Raw genomic sequence first — 16,712 nt, 5'->3', positions numbered from 1 at the left:
GCAACATCATTTGACGCTCGGCGATCGGCCACTATCTCCTGTTGCTGTTGCACCATCTTTGTAGCTCGGGCATTAATCAACATCTCTAACTCTTACTTGACTTAACGTTACTGTTGTGAGTCATACAACGTCATCCATCTTCACGTCTCGGATGCAGGTATATTTCCTACAGACAACACCAAATATAATCTTGTCTGAAAGCTAAGACGGCAGCTAGCTAGGAACGTGGCTCTGGTATTGACAGGAAGAAAACTCCGCGTCATCCTACAAAACCAGGAGCATTAGTGCTGGGCAGGGAAGGGGTCTCGGCGTTAGCCCTCTGACGCTCAAGTCAGTGATCCGTGTACGAGGAGAATAGTAAAAAGATTGTAGCAATGGGCATGTTCAAATATAAAGCATCACATACCTCTGCCTGTAGATGGAGATTCTCTTTTATAGTGTCACTCACGCATCCCAAAGAGTGTACATGTTTTCCAAAGTTTTATAAGAAAAGATAAGTTGAAAAGTATCTCTGAAACCTTTCCATAAGTCGACACATAAATCTCTGATGTGACAGGCTGGAAGCTTTTAAAATATGATTTGCCTATAGGTCTTAGTTGTCGACTGCACAAACTTCCAAAAGGATACGATAAGACATGTATGTGGGTCCCGCTGTAGCCCGACCGGGGGCCACTCGGCCAAGGCATCACCAGCTCGGTTGTACTGAATGGAGCTATCGTCCTATTCTTCATTCAACCTTACTGTTGTCGGAGAGGCGTATTACGTCCAATCGGCCAAGACGATGGACCGGATAACTTAGTATTTGACTCTTAACCTCGACTGTAAGTGTGGAGGTTGGTCGCTCGGTCGGTCAAGTGAGCACTTCACGTCCGATAGGAGCCAGGGCCCACTCGGCCAACTTTGCCTTATCCACACTCTGCGGTCTCATAATCCGCCTAACTTTACGATTTTGACCGTTTGACTTTGACCTCCATGTCAGCTAGTCTTTTTTTCTTTGACCCACTTTTTTTTTGGGGTGGGGGCAATCTTCATCATCGTATCAAGTGGGTTGTTAACTTGTTATCTTATTTAGCAGAATTGAGATGCAATGCAGTATAACACTTATATAAAGCATCTAGCATTACAGTTTAAGGATATATTATGAGTTAGTAAATTTAAGCATCTCTCTTTTAACCATCTATCCAACTCCTTTCTCCCTCTCTTCCGACCTTATCTCTCTTATTCTATTCTTTTTCATTTTCTACCTCCTCTTTACTTCATTTATTCCCTCTATCCTGTTCTTTCCTATCTTCTCATCAACTACTCTTTCCAGTCATGTCCTGTATCACGTATACTCACACAGTTGAGTGTTAGCCATGTCCTCTATAACAATCACAGCAATGCAATGCACGCTTCTTATATATGGTATATTGGAATGTAGACTCATGCTTTTAGTTTTCGATGGTAGAATTAATTTCCCTGCCAAACAATTAGGTGATTGGAAAAAAAGGATCAGATACTGCTCCTGCTCAGGTTAGTTCGTGAATAGGGCATGCAAAGTCATAAGAAATGACTGATTTTCAAAAAGCTGGATCAGTTTTCTCAGATGGATTGAAATCTCAAACAGGCTCATTCATAGTTTCACGTAATTAAATTTTGGTGGGTAGAGAAAATATTTTTTTCATATTTTAAACTGCCTTAATGATAATTGCATCAGAAGAAATACTAATGTAATTGCAAACTGATTAATCTAGTTCTACAACAATGCTTATACCTTATGTGCTTATGATATATAGGTTTATGAATAATTATGATTATTCACAACTATAATTTTGGTTATCTTAAATGGATATAATAAATATCAGTCTAACCAATTAGCTTGTCCAGATTGAATCACAATTGACTGATTGAACATGGGTTCGATCAGTTAACCAATGTCCAAGAGCTCCTCAGTTTGATTTCGGAATCAGTTTTAAAACTATGGAGAAATGTGAACATATTGCTAGTACGTTAGAGGGTAGGTCTAACTAACTATGCCAAAAAAATAAAAAAATAAAAAAATAAAAAATAGCTAGCTTGAATAGATTAATTAATACACACAATAAAAAAAATATCACCGCGTATATGGCTAGATGTAAACTAAACAAATCAGAATAAAAATTAAACTCGGAGAAGGAAATGTTAGCATTTTAGTTTTTTAAATAAATCAAAAACATATCCCATGAGTAATCAAGTTAAATTCTTACATTGTATAATCCGTCCAAAGCTCTCCAACCAGTAGAGACACCAAGGTGTTCTCTATTACTCTGGTAATAGTATTCATCAATCTCATGAACAAAATCTTTGAACTTAAATAGACCCTTTATAGGATACAATTCAGCATTTTCTACAACCTTCCTCAAAGAATCTGGTCCAAGATACATTAGAACCTGGAGCAAAAGAGTAAAAAAAAACTTTACGACAAGATAACGAGGGAAAACCTCAAAAATCACTTTTTCTTTTTTGCTTCAATATTAAGATGTTAGGGAAAACAGGTAGCCGCAGAGGCCTTCTTCAGTCGAAGGTTAGATAGTTGGTCAAACAAATGGAATCTACATGCATAAACAAACTCCCTTAACCCATTCAAATAATCAAAAATGTAAAACAGAAAAATTAATGACAACCGATATGACACTTCTTTAGTGCCCAGAAAGAAATCATAATCATGTATTAAGAGGCAGCAAATTAATGAAAACTATGGAACAAAATCTTGATTATACACCTCGTACTGCAACTAAGAAAAAAATCCAAATCTGTCATATTCCAGGTACAGCCTACATTCCTATAACTAGTTGACTCAAAACCCATATTCTTAAGAAGTGGCTGCGAACTTATGGTGGCATGGCCTTAAAAGCAACTTGACTGGATCGAAGTCTCTAGAAATTTTTAGGGACTCAGTTATTGGTCCAGTTTTGGATGCTGACACAAAATAGCACAAAAAGAAACATGGATCGTCCTGAGTTTAACTAAGAAAAAATAAAATGCATATTTACTTACAATAATATTTTTAAAAACTAAAAAATAGTCAATTAATGTGACCTAAGCTGAATTTTAGAAAATTCTAAAACGTGTGGAAGTAGATACTTACAAACAAGAAATTCCTCAAAACCACAAGAACTAATGTTTCTAAACTCTCAAATTTAGGGGAAAAAAAGTCTGAGCAAACCTCATTAGCATCTTTGCAAAGTTCAGCATCATTTTTCTTTGGCCACTCAACTCTCCAGCACCTAGTCAAGAATAAGAAATTTACAGTTTATGATATAAAAATGATTAGAGTTAAACAGCATGAAAAGATCAATATAGTGGAGCCCAAACAGTTGGCAAGCAAGACTTGTGATTGTTGTTACAACAGTAAAAAACATTTAAGAGGATAAGAACAAAGAACCATGATTTAACAAAGAACCATTAATCATGCACATTGACAAACATGAAAAAGGATAAAAGATGGTCACCCATGCTGAATCTTTGATGATAAAAAACAAACCTTTCTTTACCAAGGCGTCGTGCTAGTTCTTCAGCTACAGCTTGGCCCGAGTCATCAGAATCTGTTGCTAGTATTATCCGAGATGCCTAAGAAGTTCAACCAAAACATTTCATACAAAATCAACAAAGCAATTATCACTCAGCCAATCCAAGCTAATGTTCAATTCTTATTTATTTGTTTCACGAAAAACCTACCTTTTCTAGATACTCATTGCAGTTCCACAAATATTGGAACTTTGTATCCTGGCTTAACATAATAAAATGATGTGTTAGATTCTGATATTGAATATTAAGTATACAAAGTATAAAATGTAATTAAAAAATTGATATATATATATATATATAAGAAAACAAAAATACTCTGATTATTGCAATGATTTTTCCAATATAGATATTTGAAGAATATAGATATTCTCAAGATTAGTAGGTTACACTATATTGCCACAGCAAACATAAATCAGAAAATCAAATATATGTCTGAAAAAGCACCCTCAATAAAACTAAATTCCAGTGTTATAAATGGCGGTAATGACCACCTACCGCCGCCTTAGGCGGTCAGTGACCGCCTACCGCCACCTAGGCAGTTGATTTTTTTTTACTATTTTTTATACATAATATTATAAATAATTATTATTCTTAATAATATTTAAATATATTAATTAAAAATATAAATTTAATCTAAATATTTTAAAATAATATATATAAATAAATAATTGTTTGTTATCCTGGACGCCCAATTTGGGCGCTTATCATGGGGGCCAGCGTCCATTTTTTGTTTTTAAGCTACCAGCTGTGTCAATAAGATTTTGCCTTTAGTATTACAATAACAACAACAACCAAGCATTTTTCCCACTAGGTGAGGTCGGCAGTATGAATCTTTTTACGCCATTAAGCTCTATCTCCTATTATATCATCATCTATATTTAAATAAATTTTATCTTGTTTTATTGTTGCTAACTAAGTCTTTTTTGGTTTTCCTCTTCCTCATCTAATATTAAGCAAAAAAAAAAAAATTTACTGAAACAAATTTTTAGGTGTGCAGGGTATCAAATCAAACGCCCAAAGTAAAAAATTTATATATATATATATATATATATATATATCAAACTGAAACAAAATTTTAAGTGTGCAAGGTATCAAACGCACAGAGTAAAAAACTCATATATATATATATATAGTTTTATTAAACTTTAATTAAGTCTATTTAAATTATCTTAATTATAATTAGAAGTTGATTAAAATTATTAACCTAAAGTTATTTAATTAAACCCTAACTCACAACTTGTCCGCGCTATTTTGGTCGGACAATGAGTCACGCATCATCGGGAAGATGCATTGTTGAGCTCGAACAATGCATCCGGGACTATCGTCAAGCCGGGTGACACTACCGAGCCAGGCGATGCGTCATCCGGGTTTATCGCTGAGCATGGGTGACGCCTCCCGGCCCAGGCGATGCGTCCGGACACGTCACGGTGGCGAAAAGGTAGCCACATGTTAGGATGTATACTAAAAGCCTAGCTTTTGGTATAAACATTTATCTAGAAATAAGAATCACATTGGTCAAATGTCTACATTTACGATAAATGTAGTTGCTAAATTAATTTATATTGTAGATAACATGGTGTGTGGTGTCACACACAGAAGATTATGTTATCGGTTCCTTATAAATTATAAACAGCAGCTCACGACCAAGATGGAAAGGAACAAACCATTGGAAAGTCGTAGTGTAATTAGGTATTAGTTTATCTTAACTATATAATTACACTAGTACACTTAGAGTGTATTGAGTAGGACCATTTGAGGTCGTTTCTTTTATACTGACTTTATGAAGGAACAAAGACCTCAGTTATTATGGAAGTGTGTGCTCTTAATCCTAATATAATAACAAGCACATATATTTGATATTTATTTCTTTAATTTATCAATGGGTGAGATTTAGTTCGATAAATCAATAAGCGATAAGTTGGAAATGATATCACTTATAGTGTGTTGTTGATTATAGAAAAAGCGTGTCCTAGTGATCTAGGTTGAGAATGTCCCCAAGAGGAGCTCATAAGGATTGTCATAAAACCTGCGGTGGACTTAGTCCGGCATGGCGATGAAGTTGAGTGGTACTACTCTTGAGCTAGATATTAATTAAGTGAGTTGTCAAGAACTTACTTAATTAGTGGACATTGTTATCTTAAACACAGAGAGACTAACACACTCATAAGAAGGAGCCCAAATGTAATTTGGGATTGGTGCGATAGTTCAATAATAGTTCTTCAGTGGAATGAATTATTATTGATAAAATTAAGTTGTGTGTCGGACGAACATGGGATGCTTAATTTTAGCGGGAGATCAAAACCAATTCCTCCTCTCGGTCCCTATCGTAGCCTCTTAATTATAGAGTACTATACCCACCTATACCCACCTTCTTACTCATCCCATAGGAGTCGGCCAAGCTAGCTTGGAGACCAAGCTAGGGGAGGCCAAAGTTTGGTTCATGGGTGCTTCATGTGGCCGACCCTATTTGTCAGTGGAATTCAGGCTTTTCAATTATAAAACAATTGGTATAAGAGAGAGTTTAAAATTTAAATCTTTCCTTTTTAAGATTCTACAAAAGATTAAGAGAAGAGCTAAATCTCTTTCCTTATTTGTAGATTAAAGGTTGATTTTAATTTTGGTAAAACTTTCCTTTTAACCATGTTCATGATTTAAAGTTTAAAAATTAATAATTCTCTTTATTAGTTTCTACAAAAGATTAAGAAAAGATTTGATATCTTTCCTTATTTGTAGATTGAAAGGAGATTTTAATTTTTAGAGAAAACTTTCCGGAAATTATCCACATGTTTAAAGAAAGATTTAATTTATAAAATTTCCTTTTTATTAACCAATCATGAAGGGATAAAATTATTGGAGAAATTTTTTATAAAATTTCCGGAAGCAAATAAGGAAGTTTTAATTTGTGTTTAAAATTTTTATTTGCTTGGAGATTTGGTGTGGCCGACCATTATAATAATAAGAAGAAAAATTATTTTTAATTAAATAAATTTTTCCTTTTCATGGCAAAAGAATTAAGGAAGTTTTTATTAAAATTTCCTTATTTGCCAAGACCAAGGATTATAAAAGAGGAGGTGAAGGAGCCTTCAAGAGAGAACAACCTCTATTCTTTTCCTCCCTCTCTTCCTTGGTTTTGGTGGCCGGCCCTATTTCTCTCCTCTCCTCTTGTTGGCCGAAATCTATCCACTTGATGGAGCTTTTGTTTGTGGCCGAATCAAGGAAGGAGAAGAAGAAGAGAAAGCAAGCCTCGTCTCTATCATCCCTTGGAGCATTGGTGGTGGCCGAAATTCTTCATCCTTGAAGAAATTTATTGTGGCCGAAATCTAGAAGAAAGAAGGAAGGTGGAAAGGTGGTTCTCATCTCGGAAGATCGTTGCCCACACAACGTCCGAGGATTACGGTAGAAGATCAAGAGGTCTTTGTCTTCAAAAGAAAGGTATAACTAGTAATGTTTTTCCGCATCATGCTAGTTTTATTTCTTTGTAAAAATACCAAATACAAGAGGCATGCGATTCTAGTATTTCGAATTTATTTTCGATGTTATGTTCTTTTGTTTTTCTTTTTCCTTGTGATTTGATTGTTCTTTTCGGTTGACCTAAAGTTATTTAAGGAAATTAAATATTAGTTTTCCTTAAAAGGCTTTGTCTAGTCGGTGGTGATTGCTCCCATATCCAAGAAGGTCATGTGCCTCGCCACGTCAGTACTGGAAGCCAATTTTGGAAATTAATATTTAATGAAATTAATAACCTAGGTGATTTGGATCGAAATTGTTAAGTTCCGCAGGAGATCCAAGTCTAAACTTAAAAGAACAAATAAATTAAACTTTGGATTAAACGTGTTAAGTTCCGCAGGCGATCCAAGTTTAATTTAAAAGAACACATGGTAGCTAGGAAAAGGTTCAGACCTTTGTACAAAATTTTTGTACAGTGGAACCATTAGGTTTTCCGAGTAGCAACCAACAATAGTGGCGGTTCCAAGCGCGGCGGTGGTGGAAGGAGGTGAGTTACCGCCTAAAGCACCGCCTCAGGCAAAGGCGGTGTGGTTGATGCCCGCCTCCTAGCTAGGTGGCTGCCTTGGCCTCCATTTAGAACACTGCTAAATTCAATTGGTTTTTGCAGAATTATTAGCTAGTATATCTCTCAATTAAATTGTCAAGAACCAAAAATAAGTTTAAGAGGACTTATACAAGTAGATAATTGCAAATTGACAGCTTCAAATTGACTATCTTAAAGAGTTTCATGTTCTCAGAAGATAATGTAAAGTTTGATTGCAGTTGATTGCAGAATAGATGGTGATAAGGATTTCCTCAAAAGTATTATATTCTTATCATGTAACTTCTGTAGCTAGGCAAAGGGATATAGCTAACCAATCAAATGTCATAATTTTCAAAACAACATATTGTAACAAAATGAGAGAATCAGCTAGTCCCTCTTTCACTATGAATCAAATTCATGGAGAAAAGTCCCTTCTGTTATGACTTTAGTATCTCTCATGACTTTACAGCTATTGCGGATGATGCTTGGATTTCTACACATCATATGTCAATCCTATAAAAATTTGGATATCGTGGAAGACTTAGTTATATCAAAGGAAATAGCCAATATACGTTGCATACGTTAATTTTAAGGATTGTGTATTTGAAAGCTTCTAGCATACAAAACTCTTGTATTTATTATTATTATTTGTAGTTTTATATCTAGATGGAATAAATCAGTGCATCATTAACCAAAGTTTTGAGTCAATCTCGCAATAATTCAAAGACAGGATCCAGCAGAAATTTTGGTTAACCTATCGAGGAGAATTATTCCAATACCAGTCTGACCATCTGTTATACCTCTAGTACACAGTATCACTGAGAAAAACAAAGGCATAAGATGACCTGTGGGTATAAAAAATTTGTATGTTGTCTCTCATCATTGCATGAACCAGTAATCAGTTAGTAGAAAATAGTCTGATTGGTGTTTTAAACAATGCTTCATGTACAGAGAAAAATTACTATAATGATAGAGGGTTTTCCCAATCAATAACAGATAATTTCCTAACAAACATATGGAATAAGCAACTTGAAATAAAATTTATACAAAGAAATGAATAGATTCTATAGTAAAACAAGTGGAATCAATTACACCAAAAGATATAATGATTGACAGTGTAAGGAATATTGGAAACCAAAGAAAACACTAACATAATGACTTGAGAGCTCTCATTAATACCAATAATATGGTCTTGCATAGGATTATGTTCAATGGAAGGATGAGTCATGTGGCCAACCAAAAATAGTTAGGACTAACAAAACTTATGAAGACAATAATGACATGAAATTTAAAAAAAAAAACATCAAAGTATTGGGTGCTTGCTTTGACATCATAACAATTCACCTCGGAAACATTAAAATTATAGCATAACAATCTTAACAAAGAAAGACTCAAAACTGAGCATAAAAACAACAAAGCGTAAAAGAACACAGAATTCAATAGCATAAGCAAATTTGTTTATATTCCAGGTCTAAAACCTCCAGATCAAGTTGACCGTTGCAAATTTGATCTATTACACCACAAGGTACACTAACACAATTGAGGTAGCCAGCCTCCTCCATAGAGAGCTTATCTATTTCACTTAGAACCTGCATTAAAAAAAATGAAGGAAAGAGATGAAAAAACACCTCAATAAATTAAGAACATAAACCTCAAACTAAAAAATATGAAACATGTGTTACCAAAGCAAAAAAGTATAATTAATTATATATAAGCACAAGAGATTACAATTATAACATCTGTAGCTTGATTTATGTCATCAAGTCCATAAAAGATGCTCTCTGTGCCCAATTCCTAAAACATGGACAAAAAAAAGCTGAGTTTTAGAAAATAGAAACACTATTTAGAGCAAAATAAGCTCAGAGTTGAAAAATATATATTATCTCGAACCTGCCAAATATTCTTGGAGACAGTACGATAACTGCAGCTTACAAGCACTCCTTTCCTTTTGTAACAAAAGGTAATAATAATCTATGAGAAAAAACAAAGAAAAAAAAGATTAACATAAAACACTTCCGTCTTATAATGGTTAGTATATGCAACCTTGTCAAGATAATGGAAACATTATGATCAAACCTCGTTATCATCTTTACTTTGCATGACAGAATTTCTTCGAAGAGTTTTTTCTGAGATATTTCTTTCTGAGAAATATGAAATAAGCTGAAAAATTAAATGAAATGATTTAATTTCAGTGAATCGCATCATCTGTCAATCCTTGCTGATAAACTTAACCCCAGAAAAACAAAAAAGTGTCTTATGAATAATGTTGTAAATGAACCAATTGTTCATAAGCAAGCTTGATAAAAGTTTCTTTATATTCATTCAATATGCACAAGGTCAATTAAATAAACAAACTTGATTGTCTTATTAAACTAAATGAAGAAACTGGCATACATATATGATCAGCTTACTAATGTTTGTGAATACAGATTTTAAAATATAAGCGAACAATGTTCTTGAACAAATCTTGTAAACCATATTCATCAACAAATCTCTTATCAAAGAAATCATAAAGAAAGAAAAAAAGATTACAAGCACTCCTTTTCTTCTATAACCAAAGGCAATAATAATCTATGGAGAAAAAAAATATTACCATAAAACACTACTATCTTATCATGGTTAGTAAATGGCAGCCTCGTCTAGATAATGGAAACATTATGATCAAACCTCATCATCATCTTTACATTGCATGACAAAATTTCATTGAAGAGTTCCTACTTGCTATTGAGATATTTCTTTCTAAAAATATGAAATAAGTTGGAAAAGTAAATGAAAAGATTTAATTTAAGTAAATCACATCATCTATCAATCCTTGCCAATAGACTTAACTATAGAAAAACAAGAGATGTGTCTTATAAATAAGGTTACAAATGAACCAAAACTGTTCATGAGCAAGCTTGGTAAGAGTTTGTTTATATTTATTCAATATACACAAGATCGAGTAAATGAACAAATTTAATCAACTCATTTAATTAAATGAACTCGATAACATATACATATATGTTCAGCTATTTAATATTCGTGAATTGAGATTTTAAAATGTTTGTGGACAATGTTCAAGAACAATGTCTACAAATAAAGCTTGTAAACTATGTTCATCAATAAATCTCTTATCAAACTTGTAAATGAGCAAACAAGTCTTCAAAATGAACAATCAAACTTGTAATATCAAGATAACTAGCCAACCAAATAAGGTTAAAGTGTAAAAGTTTCAGTTAATCAAATAAACTCAAATTAAGAACTTGATAACATCTAAACGAACCAAGTTCGAGTTAAACTAGAACCAAGCTTAAGCTAAGCTTGAACCAAGCTCGAGCTTGGAAAAAAAATTAAAAAACAAGTCAAGCTTGATCAACCATCTCAACAGCTTGGTTAATTTTACGTTCGGCTTGGTTTTGGTTGTTTACCTTATCAAACAAGCTTAAACAACATAAAACTTGGATCATTTAAAGCCCTACATATGAAATAGATCCTAAGGAGTCAAAAAAAAAAAAAAAAGTAAAAATCTTGCATAAAACAAGACAAACAAAAATAAAGCAAGTGAGATTTTCAAATAAAGATTCAAATAATGAATCGCCTTGGTAAATTTTTTAATTCATGAATTGTAAGCTTCGTATAAAAAATATGTTAACCATTAATTCTACTTTATTATAATTACTAAAGTCATGTAACATAATATAATATTTCATTTAATGGCATAATAGTATAAATGGCATAAGTTGATGATGATTCATAAAAAAAAGGTATATAGACTTCCATTAATAATTATAATAAAATGAATACTAGGAAATTCTTAATCAAATGTTTTTACATAAAATAACCATTGTTGTCAAATGAATGATGATATTAGCCTAACAACCTTTGCCTGACAAGACTTCAAAGTCATTTTTAATTTTACCCTTATTCCCATTTTGTATATTGACAAGACAAGACAAGATTTATATTTTTTAAATAATTATTAGATGTCAAGTCCACCTTAGCTGTTATCCACTGTGATACTTCAACTGCTATTGTTATTTTAATATTTTATTTTCTTACACCTTTATACTTCTATTGTATAATAAAAATTCATGATTTCTTTCTTCTTTTCTAATGGATTTGATTTAATCTCTAATATATTCAGTTTAATTTAATATCACTTTATATGGAATTTAAGCTTAGTAATATTAAAAGTAATGAAACAATTGTTAAGATAGGAGAGGATGAGTTGCCCGGAACCGAGAGATTTAAATATTTAGGATCATTTTTATAAAATAATGGAGGGTTTGAGAGAGATATCTTACATAGAATACAAGCAGAATGGGTGAAATGGAGGGGAGCGTCGGGTGGTTTATGTGACCGTAAAGTACCTCTTAAACTTAAAGGTAAGTTCTATAAAACCGTAGTTAGACCTACTATGTTATATGGAGCTGAATGTTGGGCTATGACTCGAGCACATCAGCATAAGATGAGAGTTGCAGAGATGAGAATGTTAAGGTGGATGTGTGGACATACGAAGATGGACAAAATAAGGAATGAGAGCATTAGAGAGAAAATCGGACTTGCATCTATTGAGGACAAACTCCGAGAGACACGTTTAAGATGGTACGGACATATACTTAGATGATCAATAAATGCTCCAGATAAGCGATGTGAAACTATGATAAACATGCATATCAAACGAGGAAGAGGACGACAAAAAAAGACTTGGTTAGAAACAATAAAACAAGATAAAATTTATTTAAATATAGATGATGATATAATAGGAGATAGGGCTCAATGGCGTAAAAGGATTCATACAGCCGACCCCACCTAGTGGGAAAAGGCTTGATTGTTGTTGTTGTGTTATAATTCTACATGCAAATCACAATGCATCACATGTTATGAATCATAAATCATACGATCTAATAAATAATCTACTACCATAATATTTCATAAGTATACTAGTTAATTGGAAAATTAAATTTAGTAATGTCAAAGGCTTCCGTTCAACAATTCTCAAGTTATACTACTTGGATCATTCCTTTGGTAGATTCTCACTAATTTAATAATAATATTATTATTAGTTCTATATCAAGCATATCTGCAGAAATAAAAAAAATATAAGCACATCTATAGCATCTTGTATTGGTTTCTTCTATTAACTAAGAGCTGTTTAACATAACACAGGGTCAATAGAAGCCGGAGAAATCACATAAGGAAATCAAGATATACATGACCTCTTCACATAATGGCTCTAGCTGAAGATCCCTTTCAGTGATTACTCTAAAATTCTTATTTTTTGAAGCATAAGTTGTATTGGCATCTCCATAAACCTGCAAGCAAGATTAACAAAAGCACACAGACTTACGAACAGATTTATGGTGGTGGTAATGCCATATGTGTAAATTACAGTAGGGGGGCAATACCGGTATATAACCTTTCCAACCACATTTAGCTCTAAAACATTGCCACATGGCTGAATCTCTACAAGGTCAAGATAGAATCACAGAACAAAATAACAATAAATCACTATCAAGAAGGACGTGAAGCCAGATGAATCAAAGTAGCAACAGGAGCACAAATAAGTATCACAAACATGCTATCATAAGAAATTTGATAATACTCACCCATCTTTTCTGATTAGAAATGAAAGGCTGCTCTCCGCGGAACTCCCTCCTTCACACTAACCAATCAAAGATCACGAGTTATTTTTAGGCACACTTCAACACACAGACACTAGTCTAAAATATAATAAAGAAAATACAGCAAAAGCAAATGTGAACATCATTACCTAAACAATTTCCCTATGATTTAATATTTGCACATCGACTCGTAGAAACCAAACATGTCGACACCTACATTATAATTTTATAGCTAAAGAAATCATCATTATACATAAGCCAAGTGATGCCATGTAACAATTACTACAAGCCATGAGAACAACAATTTCAGGCCAACTATATAGAATTATCCCTCCATCAAACTATATGTAAGTGATTCTTTAGTAACGCCTAGAAAGGTTTCACATCAGGTTTTAATCGTTTCATATAAATGAATTCTTGGATTGTGGATTATGATATTAGAATAACAACACCAACCACGCATTATCCTACTAAATGAAGCTGGTTATATGGATCCTCCTATGTTATTGAGCTCTATCTAAAAAAAAAATGTCGAACCAAGTAACACCGAACCTGGGCGATGGCCCGGCCCCGTTGAAGTTTTCCACCGGCCACTATCCACTGCTATATCATCTATATTTAAATAAATTTTATCTCATTTTATCATTGCTAACCAAGGTTTTTTTTGTCTCCTTTTTCCTCATGTGTGTATTTGTCATACTTTCACATTGTCTAATTGTAGAGCCGTCTATTTGATTGGGCATGTCGAATTGGCACACCCCGCTAAACCACACCCCGCCAAACAATTTAAGCAGTTTAGGTTAAAATTTTATAAACTCATTTTAAAGCGGATTAAGGCGGGCCAACCCACAAGGGTTGCGGGCCCAATTGGGTCAGCCCGTGGCAGATTGGCTCATGGGTTGAGAAAAAAACTTCAAAACTTTAAAACTAAAGTGGGGCTAGACCCACCTAATCTGCAACCCAATCTTAAAATTTTCAACCTTTTTTTTTTATTTTTTGGTGGGCTCATGGGTTGACCACACCTATCCGCAACCTGCCTTAGATTGGGTTGGGGATTTTCTAGTCCACCAAGATGGTGGGTCGGCCTACCCCATCATGATAAGTTTTTGGCGGGTTGACCCGTTTTACAACACTACCTAATTAGAACATTTATTGTATGTCTGTACCATCTTAAGCACATCTCTCAAGTTTTTTCACAATAGGCACAACCTCGAATATTTCTCTAACGTTCTCATTTCTTCTTCTATCCATCCTCGTATGTCTGCACATACATCTTAACATCCTCATCTCTACAACTTTAATCTTTTGCTCGTGTACTCAAGTCACAGACCAGCATTCAATTTCATGTAATATATCAAGTCTGATCGTCATTTTGTAGAACTTCCTGTTAAATTTTAGAGGTGCCTACGATCAAAAAAGACTTGTATTCTATGTAAAACATATCTTTCAACCCCTCCATTCTTTTGCAAAGACAATTCTAAAATACTTAAAGCTTTCAATTACAAATAACTCGGCATCTCTTATCATAACAATTGTTTTACTTCGTCTAATATTGTTAAACTTAAATTCCATATATTTGTCGTTACTTTCACTTCTAGTCTTTTCCACCAAGATTTGAACTTCACATTTACTGCTTCACAAGTCTCATCTACCAAAACAACATCATTTGCAAACATATACAATATCAACTTTTCAGCCATAGATTCAAATTCATTTTCAATCATTGTAGTCTTCTTCCTTAGTATTTTTCTACCACTCTTTTCAAAGTTTCATGATATAACTCATTAGTTTAATGCCCATATAATTCGCATAATTGTATGCATCTCCTTTGTTTTTATATAGGGAGACTAGAGTACTTACCGTTCATTGATCAAATATATATATTTTTTATTTTTAATATTAGATTGAATAATTTCGTAAGTCATGCAATAACCAAGGGAGGAGACCATTCAATTCCCTAGACATTTTCATTCCTCTATCGGAATACCATCTAGTCCAAAAACTTTTCCATCTTGCATTTCATTTAAAGTTTGAAGTTTAAAATCTCGATAAAAATTTAAATTTCCAACATAGTTAAGCTGATCACCTACACGGCTACACCTTTATTAAAAAGTGATGAAAATACATCTTCCATTGCGCTTTTATTTTCCCATCATTCACTAGTACCATGATGCATTCATCTTTAATGCATCTTATTTTTTGGATAAGATTTCTTTCACCCTCTCTTTCGCTTTAGCTATTTTAAAGATGTTGCTTTCCCCTTCTTTGGCATCTAGCTATCGATATAAGTGTTTGAAATTTTCATTTTTAACTTCACTCATGGTTTTCTTAGTCTCTTTCTTGTTTACTGTATACTTTTTAAAATCATTTTGTCCTTACAAGTGCAAAATAGCTTATAGGTTGTTCATTTTCGCATCACTTTAACCAACATAAATGCATGCAGAACAAATTAATGAACAAGATTTTCACAATAGAAATTATGCTTTGTACCAACAAACCAAATGATAAAAAATTTTGGCGATCAACAACCTTATCGACCAGCTATTCTAATTGAGAACATATAGGTTTCATCTTTTATTGATTCTGTATAAAATAATTTAAATTTTCACCCAACTATATAGATAAAAGAAAGTCACAAGTTACAAGTTATACACGTCCCCTTTTGGCAAATCTTATGATGTCATTAGTCCATTGTTAGCAAAAGTCATAAATTACATGAGATCCTGGTTTGAATATATTGTATGAGCAAATCAAAGGGCTAGGAGGCAGAGCTCAAATAAACAGACCTTTGGGCATAATTGACGAACTTGCTGCCCTGGCTTACATTCACGACTATGAATCCCAAATGCCTCCAGCTTCGATGTCAAATAATCTACCCGCTTAGCAACCTCATCGCCTTCAACTGATTCATCAAATGGGAAATAAAATCAGTAAAAAGTTCGTGAGAAGGAAAAACGAAAACTAACAGAAGCTAACATCTAAAGCAAACAACAAAATCAATTTTTTAAACTGGGTACCGGCATGTGCACCCGTGCTACGGCAAGCAACGCAGGAGGAGAATCGGGAAGACTTCAAACAACAGAAGAGGCTATTGACTTCGGGAGGACATCTGATTGAGGTGCGGAGATGGAGAAAGCGGTGGCGGAGGAACGGCGGTGGTGAGCAGACCGAGTTTAGAGCAGAGGGGTACTTGACACCACCCATGAGGAGGCCGCGGATAGAGCGGCGAGGGACTGTAAAGAGCATCACTGAAGTAGCAACAACGTGAAGGAGAGAAGAGAAAAGAGGGAGCCCGGAGGTCTAATTAGGGTTTTTCCCTCGTAGCTCCGCTTGTGGACACGTGTAGACTTGCTGGCTATTTTAAGTTTTTCAAAATAAAAACCTTTTTATCGAAAAATAAATGGAAAAAATACAATCGACCGTTTAATCTCTCGGTGTTTATTTTTTAAAAACGAAAATATTAATTTTAAAACTTTTGAAAAAATATATAATTGTTTCGAATATCACCAAATTTTGATTAAATTAATTAAAAA

At 33.7% G+C, this 16,712-nt stretch overlaps 1 protein-coding gene across 1 annotated transcript in view; it reads right to left on the bottom strand.

The window, feature by feature from the left end:
• The window catches only part of LOC121997416 (twinkle homolog protein, chloroplastic/mitochondrial-like), a 30,492-nt gene extending 14,024 nt beyond the window's left edge, over positions 1 to 16,468 (bottom strand). The window contains exons 1-13 of the mRNA XM_042551812.1: positions 16,197 to 16,468; positions 15,966 to 16,081; positions 13,165 to 13,220; positions 12,964 to 13,021; positions 12,775 to 12,870; positions 9,653 to 9,736; positions 9,467 to 9,547; positions 9,305 to 9,370; positions 9,055 to 9,165; positions 3,697 to 3,744; positions 3,503 to 3,588; positions 3,185 to 3,245; positions 2,226 to 2,408 (exon numbers count right to left, since the gene is read on the bottom strand). Coding sequence (XP_042407746.1) covers positions 2,226 to 2,408; positions 3,185 to 3,245; positions 3,503 to 3,588; positions 3,697 to 3,744; positions 9,055 to 9,165; positions 9,305 to 9,370; positions 9,467 to 9,547; positions 9,653 to 9,736; positions 12,775 to 12,870; positions 12,964 to 13,021; positions 13,165 to 13,220; positions 15,966 to 16,081; positions 16,197 to 16,425 — 1,275 coding nt within the window. The 5' untranslated portion in view covers positions 16,426 to 16,468. The remainder of the gene's footprint in view (positions 1 to 2,225; positions 2,409 to 3,184; positions 3,246 to 3,502; positions 3,589 to 3,696; positions 3,745 to 9,054; positions 9,166 to 9,304; positions 9,371 to 9,466; positions 9,548 to 9,652; positions 9,737 to 12,774; positions 12,871 to 12,963; positions 13,022 to 13,164; positions 13,221 to 15,965; positions 16,082 to 16,196) is intronic.
• Between the last annotated feature and the right edge of the window lie 244 nt (positions 16,469 to 16,712).

Source organism: Zingiber officinale, chromosome 6A (genome assembly GCF_018446385.1).
Source record: "Zingiber officinale cultivar Zhangliang chromosome 6A, Zo_v1.1, whole genome shotgun sequence".
Taxonomy (NCBI): domain Eukaryota; kingdom Viridiplantae; phylum Streptophyta; class Magnoliopsida; order Zingiberales; family Zingiberaceae; genus Zingiber; species Zingiber officinale.
This window is presented reverse-complemented; position numbering and strand designations above follow the sequence as displayed.